Genomic DNA, 25201 nt, shown 5'->3' with positions numbered 1-25201 from the left:
ACACTGCCCTCTTACATTGTTCTGATGCACTCATTGATGACATTGGCACAACTGAGCTGTTCTTGTTCCATCTCTAATAGTCTTCTGTTCTGGCTTGTCGGGCAGATGGAAAAAAAATGTTTGAGTTAGCTGCTTTGGGTGACCTGGGATGTTTTGTAGAGTACAACTTTCAGCATGAGCCCTGGCAAGTTAACGTATAATGTGCACATAGAGGGAGAACTCTTAAAAGGTTGTACAATGTCCAGCAATATGATACTGAAGAATTCCCTTGCTTCAGTTGAATTGCTCTATGTCCTACTCTTGGTTTGGTTTCCTGTGGTGGATTTTGGTCAGCCCACCTCTGCAGATGGTTTCTTATGCGAGTCCCCTTCCTCTTTTGCCTTGTGGAATGCCAATCGAGTTTTGTCCTAGTCCGGAGGAGCACTTCCCCTTTACCACTGGGTAGCATTTTGATTGGCAGTGGTCTGTATCGTCTTAGTAAGATGTGGTGGTGGCTTATTTTGTCTACTGTACTTCTAATTGTTACAGCCAAGTCAATTTCTAGATAATATGCAAAGTGAAAAGTTAAAAGGAAGGGACGGACAATGGGAATCCTATGAAATCACTTTTGACATGCACGTCCATAGGCTGATGGTGTTCACTCATTCACCTGTCGATGCACACATTTATTGTATACCTTGGTCCTTACCTGCCTGAGATTAGCTACTTTTGGATGAGCACGTCATATCATTTGAAGTGCTAGAAAAGAAGATAGTTTGCAACAGATCTACTGAATCCCCCTGGACCTACATTTTTAGGATTATACCTCAAACTTTCTGAGACTAAACTATAGTGCAACTGTTAATGTGCAAAAGTTCGTCCACCAGTTTCAGCCCAGGTCCTGAACAATGATCACACTGCAATCATTCTACACATTTAGTGTCATTGGGCTTTTGCTTACCTTCTGAGTGTGGCCAATGGCATGGTCGAGCATGTGCATTCATTAGTTGATTGTATGCACTTTTGGGGTGTCTACTTGAAGGAGGTAGCTGGACTTATTAAAAGGGAAAAAAAGGGGTTTATACTGAAGTGAATTTTAGCAACGTAATCCTTTTAGGTTTAAAGTATTTTATTCAGCATGACATACAATTGAACATGGAGCTCTGAAATGCATTGAGCTACTGATCTGGTTTGTGTTTTTGTAACTTCAACCTACATCTTTTACCTTAAATATGTTTTTCTTCTGCAGGTTCAGTAGTCCTCGGCGAAGTCACTACTACAACTGCATATCAAGCTGTAAAGGAAAATGCCTGTAAGTGCTATTTTTAAATAGTAGATTCTTTCAATGAAACCTAGTGAGGCAGTTCCTGCATTTCGAGTGTCACATTTATTTAAAAAAACCTGCAGCGGTTATTTAAAACTCACACTTCCAATGGTTCTCGTACAACGGGCTTAGAAATTAATTGGATAATTACTTGTTTGGAACCTTTCATCTCCCACTTTACTGCCCTAAGTAATTTTTGTTTTCGTGTAAATGTGATTTCTATATTGCCAAATGTAAAAAGTCTACTACATCTGCCACTTTGTGGTTTGTTCATATAGAATTGCTTTAAGGTTCATAGAAGATAAGGAATTTTACGTAATCCAATGGTGTAATGTATAATATTGTAATATGAAAATTCTTTTTTGGAATGCGGCATGGGCCAGATGGACATTAGGTGTCCCTTAAGGTCGCAATTCATTACAGCATTCAACTGGAAGTCTAAAATACAAACACAAATGGAAGATAAATTTTGGACCAAACACTGAAATTTCCTTCTCATGTGATTCTTGTTTCTAATTTTGAGGGCTCCTTTGACTCTGCAATTCCTTTGTAAGACGCCCAAAAGGCAATTTTTACATGTGTGGATTTGGGCAACCTAAATTATTCCCTAAATTTGAATACATTGAGAAGTATTTACTCCAATACTTTGCCTGTGGGTTGAAATCGACTTGTATGTGACTGGAGCGCTGGTAATTCTGCCGGTAACCATGACCCACCCCCGATGTTATAATCTGCGCAGGCAGTCATGAACAATAATTTTCAGCCTGTAATTTGGATGGGAGGTAATTGTGAAACCAATGAGAGTACCAAGAAAGAGGTGCATGATGAGGATACATCCTAGCAAAGTACGTTCTTCAGGTGCCTGTCTCGTCTTTAATCCTGAAGAAAAGTTGAGCATATTATTCCAAGTCTGCTAGACAATAGTATGGGCAGCATCTATGAAAGTGTGTCATGGAAATGATTTGAATGCTTCTGAGATGGTAATGCCTGCAGTTCCACTGAAAACTCGGCGGATTGTGCTTCACAATCTGCATCACATTAAATGTAGCAAAGGACAAGTGTGTGCCAAGGTTGGAGCTCTTCCCTGGAACAGTTGAAATCCAAGAATTACTATGGGTGAGATCGAGCCTGGTCCTAAACTCAGGATATTTGAAAAAACAAGCTTGGATAGAAAGACACCTGGGCAGGATGGAGTTGTTTAATTGGAAAACATCAACTGACTTTTGTCAAATCATAAACTGACATCTATCCCTTCTACCCTAATCACTACCTAAGTAACTTGTACCGTGATGGGCCAAAGGTCCACCCAAGTGTTTTTTTGCACTTGCAAGATGGAATTTGTAAGTTAAGAGGATAAATGTCCTTTCTAAATGTCACTTTTCGGACTCCAGGAAAAACCCAATGAAGAACAAAACTTTGATACTGCGTTCCAAAAAAGAATGAATCTCAGCCTTGGTTCAAATCCATATTTTCTCCATCACACTTTTCCATGTGGTTTCTTTTTGAATGTTCCCTTCCCCTAAATTCCACTGTTGACCAAATATAAATGAAAGATTATCGTTTGCACTTATTTTCAAAGATTTCTTACAGTATGTATGTTTACATTCTGTATATGAACGGACCCATAGCATTGAAAATACTTCAGTGCAAAACGTAGAATGTCTCCTTAAATTTGAATCCTACAATTTCTTATGAATTTTATTTTCTGTGATTGGTTTAATTCAATTTTCAGCGGTTGACTTTGTCTGCAAAGCTAACTTTGACAATCCCAATTGGAGGTGGAAGTATCAAGACAAAGATGGATCGAAGAAATTGGTGTTCATTGATGGCAAATTCACAGGTAATTTAATCAAGACAGAAATATATCTTCAGGGTCAGTCCCCCATGACTACTCCTCAGTGGTTCAAGGAATGAAAGTAGTGCTGTGCAGTACCTCAGTTACTTGGCCATCTGCAAACTCAGTAACTAGTTGGAATCCCACCACTGCCTACACTGCCCTTCATTCTATATGAGACACATGAGTTTGGATTGGAAGTATTGGTGAAGTAACGAAATATTATTTAGCATGTTGTGTGACTGATATATTAGTTATTGCTGAGAGTCTTTTTTTTCCTACATTTCAGGGGGGATGGAAACTGTGCTCGATGGTTGTGTGATCCTTCATGGTATAACCTAAATGGGAAAGATTACCACAATATAAGCTTATTAATTCGAAGCACTGCCATAAGGAACGTCCTACTACCCAAACTAAAACCAGCATTCTTAATAGTCTCTTCTGATTTCTGTTGCCATTGGATCCTGGAATGTTATGTATTTTCTTTCGAATTAGCTTATCCAGCATTGTTGCTGTTGCATGGGCTTGTAGGGAGGGAAGTGGGCAATTCTACCCACACAACACTTCCTCTAACCTCCTACCAACCATCTGTTCTAACTCCTAGCCATTTAAGGTTGATCCGACAAAATCCCTGCTCACTGCTGTATTTCCATGTTGGACAATATCGTAATTGCTACATTCACTGTCTTAATTACTTTGCATCTTGCAGATGACTACATCGGCAGAGCAACGCTTACAGGAACTGGAATTCGACTTACCGGGGTCACCAGAAAAGATACTGGAGACTACACTTGTGATGCTACTGGGGCAAATAATGCATTTGGCGAGGCCACAATGAAGCTTGTTGTTGAAGGTATTGATATTTTCTTCTTTAAATCTGAACCAAACTAAAACCTAGTACACCACTGAATGTGACTTAAGATGTGCACTACTAGATATACTTCAATGACTGTTCTTTCCAGTTAAGAGTATATACTAGGAGCAATTTTTACCCACTAGACAGAGTTTTTGCCTAAGGAATCTATACCTTTCCTTCATTGAAGGCAGTGTTATATTGACTACTTATGTCTGTCCTTAGACCCCCCTCGCTAGTCCACAGCATTATCCATTTCTATGCCTTTGAAACCTCTGAGAACTAAGATCCTTTCCATTTCAGGCTGACACAGAAGTTAAAATTCAAAGGGAGTCACAACCGACTTAACTGAGGATACTTGCAGGGTGAGGCACAGAGGAAAGAGCAGCATTGCAGTGCAGGGAATTGTGGTCCGAGCCATCCAGGAAACTAGTGCAGAGTCGCTGGGAGGAAAAACCGAAGGCAACTGCCTTGTATTTTAAATATGACTGTTTCTCTTCCTCTTTACCAGTCTCTTTAATGTGTTGCCTCACCAGTCCTAGTCCTCTCTGTTCAGTTCCTAGTTCCCCAACTTTCACTGGAAATTAGCCTGTTTGTGCCTTGTATGCTTCCAGAAAAGTCTGAGCTAAAATAGTCGCCGGATACTGACTTTTCTTGATGCCAGTTTTTCTGTTTTTCCGGTGCCGAGCACCATCCAGAGCCAGCTCACATGAACTGAAATTACACATTTAGCCAACCAGTGCAAGTAGAACTCCTCAAATCCTGTTTACGTGGGGACCTTATGTGGATATTTTGTCAAGGGCTGGCATTGGGTTCAGGACTCTTGGGCACCAATTCTAACATACCACTTCACCAACTTCCATATAACTGGTCTCTAATGGCACAGTTGAGTCCAAATGATTACCAGTGGTGAAACCTTTCCACCCATCGCTTTTACTACTGACTAGGGAATGGAGTGAGGCCAAACCTTTGAGACCAAGAACCGGGGAGAGGACAGTCTCGGAGTTCCGTGCCTAGAGGCTTGTGATTGCAAAATGTAAAGAGCAGGTCCTGTATTAAAACTGTTGAGGTGAAAGAATGAAGGTGTTTTGGTAAAGGATTTGGTTTTTTTCAGTAGCTTTGCGATTTGATTAGGGACACTATGTCCACACATACAAGTTTGTGGGAGAACAATAAAGGTTGCAAACACATTAAAAACTAGTTTTATCAGTATGCAAATGCTGTTATTAAATGCTGTATTTTTGAGACCCCTCATCACAGCATCCAACTTGTCCTACTGTGGTGTGTGCTTGTCTGTGAAGTCCGAGTCACTTTTTGAGGTTGTTTGAGGACTGCGAGGCAATCTACATCCAAGTATAAAAAACACACTGGCATAATCTGCTTCATTCTGGCTGATCTGCTCTTTGTGGTTTAAGGCACATGGATGGGTGTTAGTGTGTAGGTCTTGCATATAGATGGAATCCGGGTACTGCCGGCCATTTCTGGACTTACTCCACATGTAGAGTTTGTCTGCTGGTTGGTTGCTTCTCAGTTGCTAGGTCATGTGCAGTCTGTTTTAGAATACTTGCACTGACTCAATCCACATAAATGTGTCCCTCTGGGGTGTTGTGGTCTACTACAGTTTTTCAAGTTCCTTGTGACTAGTTGGGTGCAAGAAAATACTTTTTCTTCTTGCAAAGTGATACATTTGAGTTCACGAATATTACCCTGGGTTTTACGACCAAGAGTGAAAGTTTCAGTTGCAATGACTTTGGGGGCCCAGAGAACTTGTAGATCCAACGCTTAGCTATAGTAAAAGTAGTGGTCTGTGTCAAGTCGCGTGTGTGTTTTGGGCAGTTGTGTTTGTGGATCAAGTATTTGCACATCATATAGACTAGTGTGATCCTAGTGTTTATGCATTTCAGGATATGTGTGCATATGGTTCTCTATCTCCTTGTAACTGTCCATCCACTTACTCCAGTCCCTCACATCAGCCAGTACTGATAGTGTGATAGAGGGCAAAGCTGTTGTATTGTGCTGACCGAGCAGTTGCCCTGAATGGAAACCTAGATTTGGAATATCTTGCTCCAGTTTTAGTGTTTTGTGTACCTGTAATAAATGTTACAAGAAAAGGAGCCACCTCAGAAATGACTGCATTTTGATAGGCTCCTGTGTTAGAAAAGGCTAATATTTTATTTGTAATTATTTGTAACTGCCCTAGCTTAAATTGTTAATGCAGCAACTGGTGGTATACTATTGTAATGCCTCTGAGGCCTCCCTTAACATCTCATTATACCGATAGCAAAGGGTCCCTTAAAAATCTGACTTATGAAGTAGTTTTGAAAGGTACTTCTCATCTCCTTTTGGCGACTTCAGTATTTTAACAGAAGTTTTAAGGCATGCAACATTGTGGCTGTGAGTTAGCATGCTGATGGACTGGTGATAAACCGAATCCAAAGTTCTTCAACCGTGGCTAGCCTTTATATAAAGGAAATCCTGATAGGTTTTCAAGGGTTTTTCTGAACAGGATGTGAGTGGGTCTGGATATCCGATTCCGGTGGAGTTCATTCAAGACTCTGGGCTTCCACGGTGGACCCTAGTGATATCACACAATATTAATAAGCAATCTGCAGTGTTTGAGCATTATTGATGCTGGGAGGCTGAAGGTTCAGTTACTGACCAATGGAAACACATTGGAAAGTGAGAAGGTTTGAGGGAAAAATAGGGTATCTAAAGTTGTATGACCATCAGATAGAAGTCATTATTGGTTAAGCAAAGTCTCATGCACTAACAAAGGTGCAGATCAGTCAAGCAACAGATTTGTAAAAGTGAAAGCACTATTCCTTTTTGTCATCATATTTAAACCTATATGTGATTGTTTTACTTCTCTGCTTCAAACTCAGTTTGCAAAGGTTTCATAGCTGCCTCCATCGATCCCTTGAATAAAATAATCCAAAGGCATTTTTGTTGAAAAGAAAGAATAACCTTTTACTTTTTGTCCTTCAATTTATGTTGTGAATTTCAAATGTGTTATTTAAGCCGCCTGTTGACAGTAACTTTCCTTTTACTGTAGCACCAACATTGAAACAATTCTGTAGTACGACTACAACAATCAAAGTAAAATAAGTATATAACTTGTTTTCTCCCCCTAACAGTGCCACCCTCTACACCAGTAATGCAAGTGCCTACATCAGTTACTACTGGGAGTGAGGCTGTGCTACGATGCATCGAGAAGGACGGCTCTCCGCCTTCTACGTTCAAGTGGTACAAGAATAAGACCCTGATGCCAGAAAAGCCCAAGAGTCTCCCAATGTTCCAAAACTCCTCTTACACACTGGATTCAGCAACGGGGGTGTTGGTGAGTCGGAGCAAAGTGATCTTTTTTGCGCAATCCTTGATTCTCACCCTTTAGCCATTTGTTGATGTTTTGTTGCATCTTAGTATTTATTCCAAAAGCTTTTTTTCTCTTTCATCAGCACTTCTCAACTACAACAAAGGATGACATTGGGGAGTATTACTGTGAAGCCTCCAACTCCCTTGGGAAAGCTGCTGCTACTACTCCTGTCCTCATGGAAGTTTGTAAGTTGTCCATATTGGCCTTTTCTGTTGTTGGAGCTAGCTTGGTGAAGCTGGATATAGTGTAGCCATGCAGTTTTGTACTCCTAATGGTCTTTTACCACCCTAGTTACTGGTATTTTATTGCCATTGAAAATCTGGAAGCATGAAGTTATCCTTACTGTCTATTGCCAGACTACATCACATGCTATTAATGACACATTTAGTTCTGTTAGATCCAGATGATTGTAAAGCATGCATTGAGATTCAAACTAGTTTGTAAATTAAAGTTGTCTATAGGTTTTGTTGGGATAAACTTTATAATTATTATTTTGTATTCCTTTGGTGGGATGCATGATTTCATTCTGTTTTAAAGGCGAGTACCATGCATACTATTGGTACATGACTTTTTGCTCACATTTTAGGTTTGCTTTCTAATATGCACCGATTTGTTCGCTGCTTCAAATATGTTGGTGGTTTTTATCATTGAATGGACTAGTGTATTAGCGAACCATTAACTCATAAGTATTTGTTTCCAAAATGTTCCTTCACATTCCAATTTTGGTGCAATTTACAACAATAGAAACAAGTCGTCTTCAAATCTATGTAGATATTCTTCAATGTAATCCCAATAATCACTCTAGGAATCTTCAAGTCATTTGAACAATGTTTGCCACATGCTTTCATTATAATTTTGGTCCTAAGGATATACTAATTGCCTGCTTGGATTATGAAGTAAAATTTGAGCCTTTTTGCAACTACTTAAAGATTCAATATGCCCTTCATCCATCCCCCTCCAACATCCAGTTTATTCTGAAATTGCTGTCATGAAGTAAAAGTACAGCTACAGAATTCATGCACCTAAAACCCACAAATAAAAATCAAAAAGAAAACCTATGAGGCTAGTTAACAAAGGTTCCCTTGTTCATCATAAAAGGCCAGTGGGTCCAGGGTATGTCCAGTAGGGCTGCTTCCATGTCAGATTTTCAAGATGTCCCCATAAAATCAATGTACACAATAATCATTCCAAACCTAACTTATTGCTATGATCAGATGCTATCTTCAAAATCCAAAAAACACAGTTGATGGACAGAATGTAGAACAATGTCATACATTCACCCCAGTACAAGGATCTGGGTCTAAATCCATCGTTTTTTTGCACTCCACACCACCCTGGGTTAGACACTTGCTATATGCAAATCAGCTCTGACCCTGTGCCCCATGGGAACAGTCCAGTCCGAACTACCAAGCCATGCCTTTCCCAGACCGGAATCAAGCATCCAAGGAACGGTTTCTGGCTATCAGCCTTCATTCAGCCTGGATAGCTTGACTCCAGTGGTGTGGAGAGCCTGGGACTCACGTCTGAGTATACCCAGCACACTCGGGGTGAAAATTGCAAAAAACACAGTTGATGGACAGAATGTAGAACAATGTCATACATTCACCCCAGTACAAGGATCTGGGCCTAAATCCATCGTTTGGATGCTTGATTCCTGTCTGGGAAAGACATGGCTTGGTAGTTCGGACTGGACTGTTCCCATGCGGCACAGGGTCAGAGCTGATTTGCATATAGCCAGTGTCTAACCCAGGGTGGTGTGGAGTGCAACAAAACGATGGATTTAGGCCCAGATCTTTGTACTGGGGTGAATGTATGACATTGTTCTACATTCTGTCCATCAACTGTGTTTTTTGCAATCTTCAAAATCCAGGCACTTGAATATATGTTGGAAATACATCCGCCTGGAGATGGTGTTTTTTTTGTTCCCCATTCACTGCAAGCTGGATTGCATGTAGGACTCCTTAAAATCACTTTTTCCTCACCTGCCCGGTAGAATATGGGATTCTCACTGATCTCCAACTTACCACCCAATAAAAATGCTGCAGCATCATAACTAAAACATCTGGGAAATGAGGAGTCGTCTTCTCCAACTTGCCTTTTTTCCCAAAAAGAGGGAGCCTTTTGGTTACTTATCGTTAAGCTGGTTCTTACCTGGGACAAGCTACCCAAAAAACTGCTCAGTTGCAGAGTTAGGCACTGACTTCCTACTTTAAGAAACCCATGGTCTTCTCCCAAAAAAATGAAAAGTCTAGATCAATATAGATTTGATTTTTTTTTCATTTAGTTCTAGATCATGTTCTACCCATACTATGATGTTGAAACGATTCACATAAATAGTAGATACAGTAAAGTAAAAACTGAAGAGGCGGATATACAGTAAAGGTATGAAGCCTTAAGTCTGTTCCATATTAAAACATGCAGTTAAGACAAAATTAAAGAAAGTTAGCTGGTTTGTAGAAGACATTTAGCTTGGCTAGATTTAAGCAGTGAAAAGGAAGGAGCTGTGCAGATCTTGCCAGATTTTAGGAGCAGTGCTGAAGAAACCTCGCTTTGTGGTGGATGTTGTTTGAACATAGGTAGGTTACGGCATAATCAGGCTTTCCCTCTCTGGTACTTGTTACCTCCAGATAGTCAGTTTAGTAGACCTATATGCTGATAGAAGCGCCTTATAGTGATGCAGGTAGTCTTGTAGGCTCTTCAAGGTTTAGCCAGCTTAATGTTGACTAAATTGATAAAATGTGTTAAATATATTCTTCCTATTAATGAGCTCAGCACAGAGTGAAGTACACGTTTCAGTGATGTCTCTTGATGAGGCATTGCTTTATTCTGCTCCTTTTGTAACCACGGTTTGAATTAATGCCGGACCAGTGATGGAAGAGTGACTAGGTTTTTTACGGTTCAGCGATGATGGTTGGCACACTTGGCTCTTGCATTTATTCTGTGGTTCCAGGCCCAGTTTTAAGTATAGCACAATAGATTCAACAGATGTCTGTATTCAGTTTATCCCGCCAGACCTGTAGTAGTTCCCTATGGGCTTCGAGGAGAAAACTAGAAATTCTGGTCTCTAGAATTTGAGTTTCTGTTTAATGTTGCTCCTCCTGAGTTTCTGTTTAATGTTGCTCATCCTGTTTTAAGTCGGTTTTGAGCTCTAGGTGTGATACATAAGCTGGAGGAAGGAGTCACCATAATTTTGCACTAATTCACATGAGTGTTTTGACCCTTAGATTGAACAGGATGTGGAATACCAAAGCATGATGCGGTAAGAGATGAGGTAGATTTGTGTATCCTCTCCTGCTGGACACCGGGAGATGGGATCGGAAAAGCTCAGCACAATTCGGTCAAGCTATTCGCTCTTTCAGGAGAGAACATTATTTCTTGATCAGTAGTATCAGTAAAGACCAGTTGAGTAAAGATGATTCTCCTTTGGCCATAGGTTGGATGGAGTAGACTACAACCGTACAGAGTCTCATTTCTGTGCTGTGGTTGAGTACCGAGACCTGATTTGCATGTCCTTAAAAATATTGTACTTGTGTGCTAATTTATTGGGGTTGCAACGCACGTTTCATCGCTTAGTCAGTATGGGAGGTCAGCAAGTGGCCTAAAATTCTATTTTTCTGTAATTTGCATCAGTTTTCTTCAGAAAACAATTTGCGTGACAGATATTGAGGTGATCAGGTACCATGCCATTTTGGAGTGAAGCCTTGACAAGGCTAAATATGAGGAATGAAATGGCATCCCCAAGTTCCCTTGCTTGGATATCTGGTTGTCAACCTTGATATGATTGCCTGGTTTCCCTCCGTTGTTCCTGCTTCTCTCATTGCATGCCTGTTGATAAGATTAGTATAAATAAGAGGTTATCTTTGATTTTCTGACTCTTGGGGTGTTGAGGGCAGCAAAGGTCCAGTATGCGTGTCCGTAATAGATTAAGTTCCAGGACTACAGCATTAGAATCTGTGTTATGTGAGGCCACCACCAACTCTTTAAAGGCTGGTTGGTGAGGCGGAGTGGTCTGTTCTACAAGTCTGTTTTATGATGATTCTGTTGGAGTGAAAAGTGTAGAAGAAATATGTTTGCTGAAGAAGAAACGGGAGGTATAGGTTTGCTCAGACCAGTCAACTGGAAGAGTTTCTATCTTTGCAAGAAACTTTGCCTAATGTTGGTGGATTCTTTAGTATGGTTCCAGTTGTAAGTGGGATTGTCTTGTAAAACAAGGCTTTCATTTGCTTTAGTGTCTTGTTCTTTCCATTACTATAAGGCTGTAGGTGCTTGAGCAATTTAGAGCGTGGTTTTGGTGTTATTGAGAGGTAAATATGTACACCACTCTGGGTATCCATTTATAGGCATGATCCCCATCCCCACCACTGCAGTTGTGAGCTCTGACTAGTGAGACTGGTAGCGAGGCAAAGGCATGCTTATTTTTAAACCATTTTAGCACATTTTCTCCCACCAGGAACTTTTTGGATGACCAACTGATTCCACATCTGAGCTCCGGGAAATGTCACTGCCCACTATAATGGTCAAACGTGTACAAGTTTAGGGCACAGTTTTCTACAGAACACAAATAATATCTAAATTAATCAGTACACAGACCAGAGCCTGCTTCATTTGCTTAAATTTGTACTTCTTGTAAAGGTACAATTACAGGACATATTAATGATGCCAAATTCAAACATATCAAAGACATTTCCAATTATTGTGCATTGTAACCTTCCCTTTGGAAAATCATTAGACTTCTACCCATGCACAAGAGATTACAGGCAGGGCCATGATGCAATACACTTCAAATCGATCTAAGATAAAAAAAATTCGAAGGAGCGTGTTATCTTTCAAGCCTCAAAGGGGTAAGGACAGGTGTGCTAATCTGTCGCTATAGCCAGTGGAGCTGTCATTTATTCAATGCACACACCCGTACAGAGGCTGTTGCGTTTCAATCCTGTCCATTTCAAAAAGTACAATATGAAAACGTTGACGTCGTATATCCGGATTACACTTTAACAATGGTCGGCATCAAAAAATCTTGCATTTGCATGGCACTGTAGCTTTGTCATGTGATGAAAGGGCATGGGCACTGTAGCAGCAATAGGATAACTCGTCAGCATCACTTGATGCTTTGTTACTGATGGTAATTGATGGGAGACGAGGCCTTGATCATGAAATTAAATTGTATACAATTTAAGGACAACATTGCAGATGCATGCAATGCTTGGAGGGGACATTTTGTTTGCTCTTCGAGGTGATGGTAGTTCGGTCTTTGACTGTTATTGTGATTCATAGAAAAGCCATGACACGTTCACCAAGCATTTACCATGACTAGGGTCTGCCCTGAATGTACATCACTTTCTAGATAAAATTCAGGTAATTTCATTTGTTTTCCTCTTTGTTTCAGATGACACTAACGTGGGGGGCATCGTGGCTGCAGTGATCATAGTCCTTCTGATTTTAGTGCTGGTCGGCGTGGGCCTGTGGTTCGCTTACAGTCGTGGATACATTGGCAGTAAGTTTTCTTTTGCATGTGTACTGCTCTTGGGCCTGCTCTACATTTCTGGCACTTTGTCTCAATAGTTACCTGTAAATTCTCCAATACATTTGTAAAGATAAGGGAGTTTTGTTCAGTAGGGGATGTGGGCTTTTTGTTGCTAATCCAGAATACAATGTTTTTAATATGTTTAAGGGTTTGTATAGGTTTTGGTATTTAGAGGCACCAATTTGACTGTTGCTACATTGTATTTTGCAAAGACTCCATTTCGTTATATTGTTGTACTTGAAAAAAATGCCACAAGGCTAATAATGGCAGTTTTACCTTGTTTGCTTGCCTTTAATTGATTCCTGGCTGCTGTTTTGTTTTCACGTCGGGCCCGGTCTTGCTCTGGTCTCTAAATGCCAGAATTTTCTGCATTTGGGCCAGTGCTTAATTTTAGCCGGTGGTTTACTGTGCCCAGCACCAGCGCTTTTAATGAGCGCCAGTTAAGGACGTGTTAGTTTACGAGGAGATTAAGTCAGTTGCCCAGAATTATAGAATGTTGAGCCGAGGCAGAGACTCGAACCTAGTTCCCCAGCTCAGAAGTCTTACAACTTTGGCCATTAAATCACATCCTCTCCTCACTTTCATGGTTAGTAGGTGGGGTGGTTCCATTTTAGGTGGCGTTAACAGTAGACCTGGGCTGGTGCAAGCTGCCTCCGGACAACAGATCCGTTTTTTTTTTTTTTTAACAGATTAACCACTGCTTATGACTAGAGTGCCGCCGTATTGCATGGACCTCTGTCCCTTTTCCACCATAGCAATATTTGGAATCTCTCGCCTGGTTTCATATTGGGACATCCCATTTAAAAATGATTGTCCACTTTCATACCTGAGTAACTTTACATTGCCAGAGTCAACACCTGCATTTGAATATGTTCAGTTTAAGTGTTGAAAAACAAAGGCATGGAGTTGTTAACAGCTGTGATCTAGTGCTTCAGTCCGGCTGTCAAATTTGCCTGGTTGTCTTTTTCTCTTTGTGCTTCACACAGCCAATGATGCCTCGCATTTTGACCGTTGCAAAGCCTAAACGTGTGACCAAGCCCTATCCTAAGGGCAAATTCAGGGCCCCATCAATCTCTGTAATAAATAGTTATTTCCAATTGAGCCTTGAGGCCTAACATGAAAATGTATTACATTTTCAATACATGACGCTCTTAAGTTAGCCTCACAGAGAAGACCGAGAGTGGTTCAGTTTTAAACCATAAATGTTATTAAAGGATTAGTTAAGTTACAGGTTGAAATCATCAAATTAGTTGTCAATCGATACAAGAATACATTAGCCAATGTATAGTTAAAAGCAATTCAAAAGTAATAAAAAAGGAAAACTTATAAAGTCGTCTAAAAGCGAAAGTTGAGCAAATCCGTTCTCCCATAAAGATGGCACCCTACTCTGCTAAATCAGGGAAATGCTCAGCCAGTTAGAGAAAGGTGGGTTCTGAATGCTCATCTACATTACACTAGTTTAAAACGTACAATTCTAACATTTGATACACATGTACGTGGATCCAATATAACTATATATGGTTCCTATGTAATCTGCTGACTTTGGAGCTGGGGAACCAGGTTCAAGTCTCTGCCTTGGCCCAACATCCTGTGATTCTGGCCAAGTCGCCTAAACTCCCAGTGCCTATCAAAAATGAACTTGTCCTTTCTTTTTTACTTGTGCCATAGATCTTTTCATCTTATGTGTTTATTTGCCTAGATGCCTTTATTAGTATGTTAAGTAATTATTCCTTTTGATATATCACTTCTTACTTGATGCTATATTTTATTGTATTCCCAACAAACTTTCTTTTGAAGCTTAAAAAATGAACTTGTCCTTGTGTAACTTAACTGGTGCTCATGTAAAGCACTGTAAAACCTGTGGGTCGAGTTAGCGCTATATTAAATTGCAGAAACCCCACCCCGCCCAAAAAAAAAACTAACCTAGACCATTTTTTTCTCAAATTCCTACACAGTGAGGCTTCTCTAATGGTCCTTTAAACGTAGTTATTGGTTACATAATGAGATTCATTGGACCAAGGTGTACTCTGCAGGAGCATTGCAATAAGTTTGTTAGCACATTCCTCAAGTATCAACTAGAAAACGAATTCACATGAGAACACAACTCTTAGGCCACATTGAGGTGGTACATGTGGTGTCTGCTTCTCCTTGAAATGTGAAGACCATTATGTGAAGCAACCAGACGTTAGCCCTACAGGCCTACATTAGCTATAGTTAGTCAAAATGTGAAAAATACATAATCAATACATTGGCGTCTCATGTTAAAGTCGAATGAATGAAAAACACGTGATATAAAAATAAACTCCATCACATGTTGACATGTCCGGTTTTTTCTGTTCATATATTAATTGGTACTTAATGTGTTCTGCCAAGTGGTAGATTGGCTGAGCCTTGCCCACACTTTGTTCTTTGACCTATTCTATAGAATAGGGTTGACCCCAAAGGCAGCCCTATATATTCATCTCATCGCACATTGTGCCCATTCCTGTATTCCTTGTGAATCTTCTATTCAGCTATGGCTGCATGAATTAGTTGAGTGGAAAATGTTGTATTGCAGAATACTTTAACTTTTATTCCCAGTATTTTAACCTTTTTACCTATTTTTTGTTTCTTTCTCATTTATTTTTCAGAAAAATCAGGGTATGTATGACACCGCCTTCCTCTGATGAAAAGTCCTGCATCTGTTTCGGAGTGCATGTGTCTGTATATTTCCCAGCGGACAGGTAGCCAATATCTCCGTGTTCTTTGGAGCCCGCCCTTCTCCAAGCAGCAGAGAATACAGACCAATTTAGCGCTGATATATAGAATATATATTGTCCATGTGTTTTCTAATAGTGTTTCACTTCCAACGAGTGAAAAGATGGGAAGGGTCTCTGCACCTTTGAAGGTGCATACAAGTTGTGTATGCAGTCTGCTCATTGCTCCAAGTCCGCACTATTTAAAAGTAAGGCCTGTTTATGGAATTGCACTTAAACATTTAATCGGATTTATTTTCGTTTTTGTAAAATAAATATATGAAGTCATTGCAGCCAAGCACGTTTACTTTTTACAAAAATGCTCACAACTAAAGTCCATGGTCTTAGCGCCACAAGCATGGATGGATAATACATCAACACTAATATGAAATTATTAGTATTGTGGTAGAAAACCGATTTTAATATCTAAAGCAGCTTATGCTTCATTAGCAAACTACGTGCCATTTTAAAATTACCTCCATGTTAATTTGAGCAGTCATGATTTACTGTATAAGGCAATCAAATAACAATTTCATTTTGATTTTTTTTTTTAATGTAGAAAGGAAATAGATTTTGACTGTTTCCTCTCTGAAAAGGGAAAAACGACCCTTAATCATTCTTTTTTTTTTTAGCAAAAATAAAAGTATTTAATTTTATATCCTGTTTTTTTCTCAGTACTGGTAAAAAGGTTATCTACAGCACTCCTTCGGAGACCAGAAGTGATGTAAGTAAATTACTTATTTTCTAATCCAATATTAGTATGTTGCGTAGTCTGCAATGTGTTCAGGTCTTCAAGCTTGTACACTAATTGTGTACTCTTTGTTGCAGTGTTTTATGTTGGCTTAGCATAAGTAAGAACAACACATTTTCTGGACTGTTTAACTTTTTTAATCTCAAATCCTGCATCTGTCCCACGGTCTTGTAATTTCAAATACCTTTTATAGAACTTTTTCAAATGCGGCTACCGTAATGACTGTCAATTTCATGTGCCTTGCTGTGTCTTGGTTGTTAGAAATGTTGTAGGTTTTGCTTTTACCCGGGACCCAGCTTTGATGCATAACTGGCTTGCAAATGGTGTTTCTTAATCCACCTCCCTGTTAATGTTAATCAGATTGTTCAGTGAAGATGAGAATGCTAACCTCAGTTCTCTTGAACCAGCGATGTTCTGGATATTGTCAAACTTGATTTGGATGGTAAGAGAACTCTGCCATTATCCTAAGCATATGACTAAATGCCCAAGTAGACAAAAATCATTTTGTTAAGTTTCTTTACATATAACGATATGATACCGAAGGTCTCAGAGGGTGCGAATAAAATACTTTCCCTGCCGCAATATCCCTTTTATAGATTTCCGTTGCATACATGGTGTCTGCGCAGTCATCTTGTACAGTTTTTTTTATATATGTCTGGAAGAAACCACATAATCACCTCATAAAATGCTTAAGTAATGTGTACAAAAATATGCTTTATGTTAAAGGGCTTCTCTCTATAAAAATTTATTTTTTGAATGGTTACATATTCTTGCCTTGTCATATGAGCACCCTCCTGGATGAAGTAACCCTGCTTTTACAATGCTGCTATGTGGGCGATTGTGGGCCTCGAAACACTGCACGTGTAGTAACAGCTCAGTCAATGACTTATGAATCTTTAAGGAGCCCCTTGTATGTTTTCAGCGGTCCATTCTAATTTGTACTTGAATCGGCAAATATATTGTATCACCAAGGCCTGTTATAATCTTAGAATTCTGCACAGGGGTTTTCCTTCTCTTCTTTGCTCCGATGGTTCTAGTTGTGAATGTCTTTGTGTAATTGGGAATAGACACCAGAAAATCAGTGTAATGATGTCTTCCAAAAGTGATGTAGACAAACTACAGTGCTTTTAAATGCTGTGTCTAGAACTATGCTGAGACTTGGGAGTTTGAACCAGTTCTCAATATCTTTGCACCAGTTCAATTAATTTCTGATTCCTAAAGTTTTTCTTTCCAGTCCGGATGTAGGTGCAGACAATGTAATGCTCATACAAGTTACTATTATAACAAAATTCTTCCACTACACCTAAATACGAGATTTGTCAATTAACCAGCCCCATCTTCAAGCTAAAATAACATGGGGTGTCGAGTTATTTGTGTGCAAAGAATCCTGCTGTGAAACGTTTTGCCATGCCATATTCATGCCAATTTTCACACCTTAAATGTTATGAGCATGAAATAGCATCTCAAGTTAGAGTATAATTTCTCTACCGAACAGTGCAGAGACACCATTGCCTTTTCTTTAGAGCTTTTACCACCATAAACATATTACCTACTGCAAAGAATGTAGATAAGTGGCAGTGTTGTATTCAGTGAGCTACTTAATGTTTATCAGTGAAGATTATCCATATGAGTGTGCTCTTTTAGGGACCAACATGCTGCTTACTGTGTGCTTATTTGCTTGTTACCCTAACACTTTTCTATAATCTTAATGATTTGTCTCTTGTCCATGCAGCGGAATTTCCAGCAGACCTCCTCGTTTGTCGTGTGATCCTCAGTGGCGCAGTCTCCATTTTTAACCTCAACTGGATCTCATATATTTGTACGAAATTCGATTCCTCAACATTGTTTTGTAAATTGAACTTGAATTATTTTATTTGCCTTTTGTCTCTTGGATTGCCTTTTTTTACACAACTGTTAGATTTATGAGATTGTTTTTAGACTTGTCCTTGGCATTGCTGTAAGAATACTTGATAAGTTGCACTGAACTGGAAGGCTTGCAATTTTAACGTTGGTCATGTTTTTATGTCCTTTTTTCCTTTTCCGCTTACCCGCTAATATTCCATTTACCCTTTGTGTTTATTTGATGTGACAGCCATAGTCCGCAAGAAGGATCAAATTGTTCATGAGCATCTTGAAAGGACTTGTGATCAGCGAATTGTGTTAACATTATTTTAGATTTCTTCTCCTTTGTTAAAAAACAATGCTATTGTGTACGGATACAGTAAATCTGACCTTCCATTCAGGGCAGCATTCCTTGAATATGTAATGGATAAATAACTTTGTACTTAACTTTTCTTCAGTACTTTCTAATGTGTATGAGTGACCTGTAATAATACTTGTGACGTTTTTGTTCACTGTTCTGTGCTTTGAGGGAGAAGGTTAAACTTTTATCCATGAGCTCAAATCCTAGTTATACCGTATCCGATTATGTCTGCGGTGAAGCAGGTCCTTGATTTTATTGTGTCTATTTGCAATCAATTTAAGCATTGACGATTGGATGAGTTTTAGATTTTTACACGTTGAATCTTATTAATATGATGATGTAGGAAGGCAGAAGCTGGTGGTGAATGATCAGATTACGTGCATGTCTAAATGTTACAGCAGGTGAAGAAACCAGTCAATACAGTGAGCTTAGGTAAGGAGAAGAATTGGACAATAGGTACAGAAAAGTTCGACTAAAATTTGTTTAGTTGCTGCGTTTTGGGATGGTCTGGCTTGCTTTAAATTTTAAAAAAGAAATGTGGTTCTTTTTCCGGTGTTTGGCTAGAGTTCCTTAAACCATGCACCTTCCTTGGGTCGTGGATAAGCATACTTCCTTGTGAGCTAACTTGCTCTTAAAATGTGGTTGTTTTAAGTCTCATTGATGGCAGTTTTTCTTAAGATATTGGTGCAATATTTGATTGCTATGGATATGTTAATTGGCAGCAGGGTCTAAATAAAGCATTTGGAAACAACAATTGTTTTGTCCTGGATTGAGCGTTAAATCTAATTAATTCTGGTCCAAAAGAGTATTTGGACTTTGTGTCAGACCGTATATACCAGATTCAAATGGCACATAGGATGCTTAACCAGTTTGCTGCTTCTGTCTGCCATCGCGAGCACTACCTCGGTAGTGCTGCGCACGTCCGTAGGCCGACGCGGTCCTGCCCGCTTAATAGAACGTTCCTCACTGGCGCAGCAAACTGGTTAAAGTGGCTTCTTTTTTATTGTAGTCTTTTTTTTTTTTTTTTTTTTAAGCCTAAATTATTGGAGAGTATTTTTGAAAGTATCTATTTTGGGAGACCTTCACTGATAACATTGGTGCTTCACGCGTCCATGCAGGTTGCTTAGATAACTTTATATTTTGATGCTTGGAAAATTTACATGGGCTGCCAACAGAACAAGTATGTGCTGCAATTGTGTTGATTGAAGCACAGAAAGGAAAATTGAATCCGTTTTAAAGTGGCCTTTTGACATTAGCTATATTTGCTTACTATCTAGCAGCCATGCCTTTCCTTTCAGTGGTGTGTTTGTCTACCCTTCAACTGTGATTTCAGATTACCAGTTGAATAAGGATTGTGCGAAAACCTGCTTCTTGTCCCTCTGGAGTAGAGTTTTGTGGGCCCTGGGTCTTGGATGTACATAGTCCTAGTCCATTGTCTATTTTCATTCATTAATGTAAAGCTAAATTTGCAACACAAGTTTAAATCATTTTAAGGTGTGCAATTTTTATGTTTTCAGAAAATTATACAAATAAAGCTTGTGCTGGCCAAATCTTGTCTTTAGTCTAATTTTTTTTCTCCATGTTCTTGTTTTTCCTCAAAGTTAGCATAAAACTGCAGTGGATGTTTCTGAAAATTAACAGGAGAGGGGATGATTTACTGGCATCACTGTATAATCTACCGAATTTTTGGCACAGCACACGTCAGTTTTCACAGTTTGCGTATCTCTTTGCACCTTGGGATATGGGTCCAGAGCTTTACTCCAAGATGTGTGGTTTTCCTACACCTTTCAAAACTGCAAACACTGTGGCAGCAAAATGCCACCATCGAAAATGAGATTTCAAGCTGTGCTGCGACTGCAGCATGCAGATGTTAGTCAAGGATCTGGGCGATAGTTGTCTTTGGTGCCTAGGCACAGGACACGATTCTAAGACATTCGATCAGTGCAGCCTCATGCACCTGAAGGAGTTTATACACCGTAAAGGGAATCTGCATGTTGTGGAGCACAAAAAGCAGTTGCAGCCTTCTCATGGATTCTCCTCCCAAAATACCAAGCTTGGCCTTGAGCCCAATCTGAGGTCTATTCCTGTGACCATTTTACTTCCTGCTTAAAGTCTTCTGGTAAACCAAAGTACAAATGCAAGCATACAAGAGCAAAACGATACTCAACCCCATCCCACCACACTGACTCCAAGAAGATGTGAGGGTGTCAAGATGTAACTCCAACGCCATTGAGATTGCCAGTCACTGCGCTGATTCTTCAGTTGATCCTGTCCACCCCACAGCAGTTTGAGATCCAGTCAGCCTATTGTCAGCGGTCTGCAATGTCGTCGTCCCCCCCCCCCCTCCCGCCTACCTTTTGGATGCACCACTAGCCCATGCTGCCTTTTGGTACAGACTTCCACAATGTCTCCACAATCCAGGCCAGTTCCTGGCATCTGATACATTTGTCGGGTCCTGAATGCCTCATTTGCAGCTCAGAGGGCAGCTCCAGTGCTAGGGCTACAGTGACCTCTATTGAGAGAAAGAGAAAAGTGTTAATGGAAATACTCCAACCTTGCCAGCAAAATCTGGGTCCTTGCTTCCTATCAATGAAGCTCTTACAGTACCCTGATGGCTGCCTCATGATAACCATGTTCTTGCCTGACTGTGAACTGGTCAGAAGGTGTGGGTCAGCACCTTGTGACCCTGATTTTCATTTGTATGATGGAACCACAACTCCCTAACCCACGCATGCCTTAACATGATATTAACAATGACCGCGTCTTTACCACACATGCGTTTACAATACATTTCCCTTCCACCCTGAGCCATAAAAATCCAGCCAGCCCTGAAAACTGTCCCTCTCCCCCTGCCCTGAGCTCTACAATGTGACCTTCAGCCCTAAAATCTACCCCACCCTTTTCCCTGAGCCCTAAAACCACCCTAGCCCTTCAAGCTACCCCGAGCCTCTTCCTACCTCCCCCCACCCCCCCCCCCCGCCACAACACTCCCTGGCCCCAGCTCTACTTGCCAGCCACATCTACTGCCACATCCAGGCAAGGACATCTTAAAGTTGTTGGGGGCCCTGGGCCAAACTTATTTTTGGGGCCCCTGTTCAGAACCGCTTAGAATTTATGATCCAGTTCAGCTTTTTCATGCCCTCCTTGACCAGGTCACTGCCAGTGCCCAGGCGCACTGGTCCAAATTCTAAATGTATTTACCTCTAATATTTAGGGATAGTGATCTGGGTTTTCAATATTTTAACACAGCAGCAACTCACTAATATTACTGCAAATAATCTAAGTGATATATGAATGTGAGGTCCTGTTCTGATCTAAAAGAAACCTTTCTATGGATGTTGCGTGAAACATAAACCAAACCTTCTTCTGCAAAATGTCTGTAATGGACTCTCGCGTATCGCCCACTTTAAAAATAAATTTAAAGGAAAATAAAATTTGAAACCAACTGCTTAAGAATTATTGATGGTCATCCAAGTAAGAGTCTCGGCAGAATAGAGCTGGATCTATTGGAGGCCACCTGAAAGGTTGGGGCCTGGGCCAAAGCCCACTTGGCCCAAGCTTTAAAACTTGTCTGCATGCAGGTCCTTCCTCTCCTGATCCTTCCTGTTCCTCTCCCTGCCCATCCATTTTTCGTGGTTAAGGCAAGTGTTTTTCGGCTTGCGTAGAAACTGCAATTGTGATTAAGCCCACGTTGTTAAGGCCATTTCCCAGATGTTCACATCAAGCATCCCATTGTAGAAAGCCTTATTGTGCGGGTGTCTTAACAGTAAAGTGAATCTTAATACATTTCTCACCACTCCTCCGAATAGGGAGTTAATGAGACTTCATGCCTTTGGCAAGTGCTTGTTAACTTCAGACCGTCTGGCATTGCAGTTTGTCTGTGCAGTCTGCTAGTTGGGTCATTACATGCATGCCCTTTGGGATGTGGCATGCAAGAGCTTTCCCTCAGTTCTGGAGGATCTGAGGGCTTATGTGGCCCAGAGAATACATGATTAAAAAATGCGGCCAAATATGTCATCTGCATAGGATTGGATACTTCAGATTTCCTTGGTAGAATGCCAGTGTGGTCCTTAATGCTTAGATGAGGCCTACTTGGTTGCCAGTCTATGTACAGGGTTCACCTTTAAAGAGGGAAGACAAGGTGTTCTTTTAGGCTGTTGGCTCTGGCTAAACCATTTCCACACCACCTATAGAAATTTAGAGACTACTCCAGGATGCTGATAGATGGACAATGTTTGTATACAGCGATGCAGCAGGCAACTCAGTCCTTTTGCGCAGTGGATGCAGAACTGACAGACCACATCCAAGCCAACAGGGGGACCGATCTTGCAACTTCTCTTTCTTTGCAACATCTGCCAATATGTCTTTTTAGTTTGCCTTCAGCTGTTCATGCCTACCAAGTTGAAGGCAGAATCCTCTTTTTCCTATTGGGTGCATCACAGATGACCGACTGGTCTTGAAAAAATTTCAGAACAGCTTTACTCTACCCTTTCTTACCACTTCACCCTTTATCAGAGGAGTACTTCCCCATTCTTCTACTGGAGATGCATCTGTGGCTTTCTAAAGGTGCAATAGATACAGGCACTGACTCCGAGAAAGCAGGAGATGTTCCACTGGACATTTCCCCACTCTGGAAAAGGATAGCAGCCTAGGGCCTATCTGTTCTCTCACTGCCTTCTTCTTAAAGGGCAGATTGAAGTTGCTCACATTTGTCCATATCCTGTGTGCCTTTGATCAGTGCAACAGGATAGTGTTTTTGGACTTGCAGGATGCTTGATTTTCATACATCCATTATGCAGTTAAACAGCAGTTAGCAGCTGTTCAAGGTGGCCCAAGAGCATTTTCAGTTTATTGTCCTCCCTTTTGGCCTTCCCTAATGTGTATCCCCATACCTCAGTGACTGGCAGCTGAAGGCAGACTCATCGAGGTCAGTTTTGATTTCCCCCTCCTGTTGGCGGCAGAGCTCTTGGTATCATTGGGTACACCAAAGTACCAACAGGTTCCCTCTTAGAGCCTTCCATCCATTAGCTGATCTTGGATTTGGTGGGTTTCCAGGCTTTCCGTTGGGAGCAAGGATGCCAAGACATTCTGGGTATGATCCTGGTGTTTCAATCTTGTTCCTGGATCTAGGTGAGGGCGGTTCTGAGACTTCTTGGCCTCTTAGTCTTGTGCATCCTCTTGATCAACCACATCAGATGGAACGTAAGAGCCATATAGTGGAACATGAAATGATGGCGGGCCCAGCACCAATACTGGCTTTCCAACAACTTTCATATTTCGTGGTGGCAGCTCAGGATCTACTGTGGTGGTAGACCGACTGCAGTCTGCCCTGTGGGTGGCTGCTCTTCATTCACCACTCTCCTCTGACAGTGCTGATGCATGCATCATTGGTTGATTGCATATTAGGTCACCTGGGGGAGGTGTAGATCTGAAGATTCTCATTTCGAGCCGGCCCTCCACTTGAGACCAAACTTCAAGAGCAGGGGGGCATTCATCTGGCCTTGATGGCTTACCTGCCATCAATCAATCAATGAGAGGGAAAAGGGGGGCAGGGAAAAATGGAACATGTAAATAAAAGTGTGCATACAATCTCACGATTTTCAATGAAAAAAAGGGAGGGAAAAGCAATTTATACAATCATTTTAAATTTCCCAACAAAAGATTATTTATGTGATCCCCTGATCCCAGGGTCACAAACACAGTATCAATCAGTTCAGTAGACTTTGTGGGCACCATGCTCCTAAAACAGCTTTAAGCATCATGCTAGTGGTAGAGGCTGGTCTAGTGGAGTAGAAGTCTACGTTTCGACCCAATATGAGGTGCAGGGAAAATACCCCTTGCGGGGAGGGTTTTCTTCAGGACAGGACGGGAAGGGGAGGGCGATCCTCCTAGGGGTAAGGAGAAGAGATAGTCACATAACGGGGAGGTCTCAACAGAGATCACTCGACATTGTGGGTATACCTCATAGCAACTAGTCAGATTTTGGAGAAACTCACATAACCGAAAACCAGAGGGTTTGTAGCAAAATGACAGTGTGGCCCTCGGTGGAGTAAAACGTATACATAGTTTGAATCACAGTCTTGGACTTAAGTGCAGATCTAACCAGCAGAAGCCAATGTCTGAGCCCTTCAGAACGAACGAGCCGCCTTATGGGGGTCAACCATATAAATTAAAAATGTTGTGGTCGCCCGCTGGAAACGGAGACCTAATTAGAGTGCACACAAGCACAATACATTCCATCAATATACCTGGAATGGGAGAATTTAGGAAAAGGACAGCTTACCTCGCCGCCCATGTTATCAAGGACGGGGGAAGGGTTGATTAGAAATCTAAAAACTGCGGCGTCTTAGGTGTGCGTTCCTAGAAAGATGCATAGTTCTGGTTTGAGAGCAAATATCAAAATTGTATTGATATTGATAAGAATAATTTGAAGGTATCAACCCAGGCTATCTTGCAAACAAAACACTAGCTATGTCAAAACATTATAATATACCAAAAACAGTCATAGACTATAACACAACAATGAACTTGATATCAAAAATAATTTTGTTTTTGTAGTCTGTCAGACTGACAGACTACAGCCTCAACAATATTAGATAGGATAAACATCATTGTTTTCCCAGTG

General features: G+C 40.7%; 1 protein-coding gene across 1 annotated transcript in view; it reads left to right on the top strand.

Moving 5' to 3' along the window:
- F11R (F11 receptor) overlaps nucleotides 1–20126 on the top strand; it is a 95648-nt gene extending 75522 nt beyond the window's left edge. The window contains exons 2-9 of the mRNA XM_086945398.1: nucleotides 1229–1291; nucleotides 3036–3143; nucleotides 3847–3990; nucleotides 7125–7327; nucleotides 7446–7548; nucleotides 12750–12857; nucleotides 16298–16346; nucleotides 18106–20126. Coding sequence (XP_086801524.1) covers nucleotides 1229–1291; nucleotides 3036–3143; nucleotides 3847–3990; nucleotides 7125–7327; nucleotides 7446–7548; nucleotides 12750–12857; nucleotides 16298–16346; nucleotides 18106–18169 — 842 coding nt within the window. The 3' untranslated portion in view covers nucleotides 18170–20126. The remainder of the gene's footprint in view (nucleotides 1–1228; nucleotides 1292–3035; nucleotides 3144–3846; nucleotides 3991–7124; nucleotides 7328–7445; nucleotides 7549–12749; nucleotides 12858–16297; nucleotides 16347–18105) is intronic.
- The last annotated feature ends 5075 nt before the right edge of the window (nucleotides 20127–25201 follow it).

Source organism: Lissotriton vulgaris, chromosome 12, assembly GCF_964263255.1.
Source record: "Lissotriton vulgaris chromosome 12, aLisVul1.2, whole genome shotgun sequence".
NCBI classification, from domain to species: domain Eukaryota; kingdom Metazoa; phylum Chordata; class Amphibia; order Caudata; family Salamandridae; genus Lissotriton; species Lissotriton vulgaris.
The sequence above is the reverse complement of the archived record's forward strand: the minus strand, read 5'-3'. Positions and strand labels throughout refer to the sequence as shown.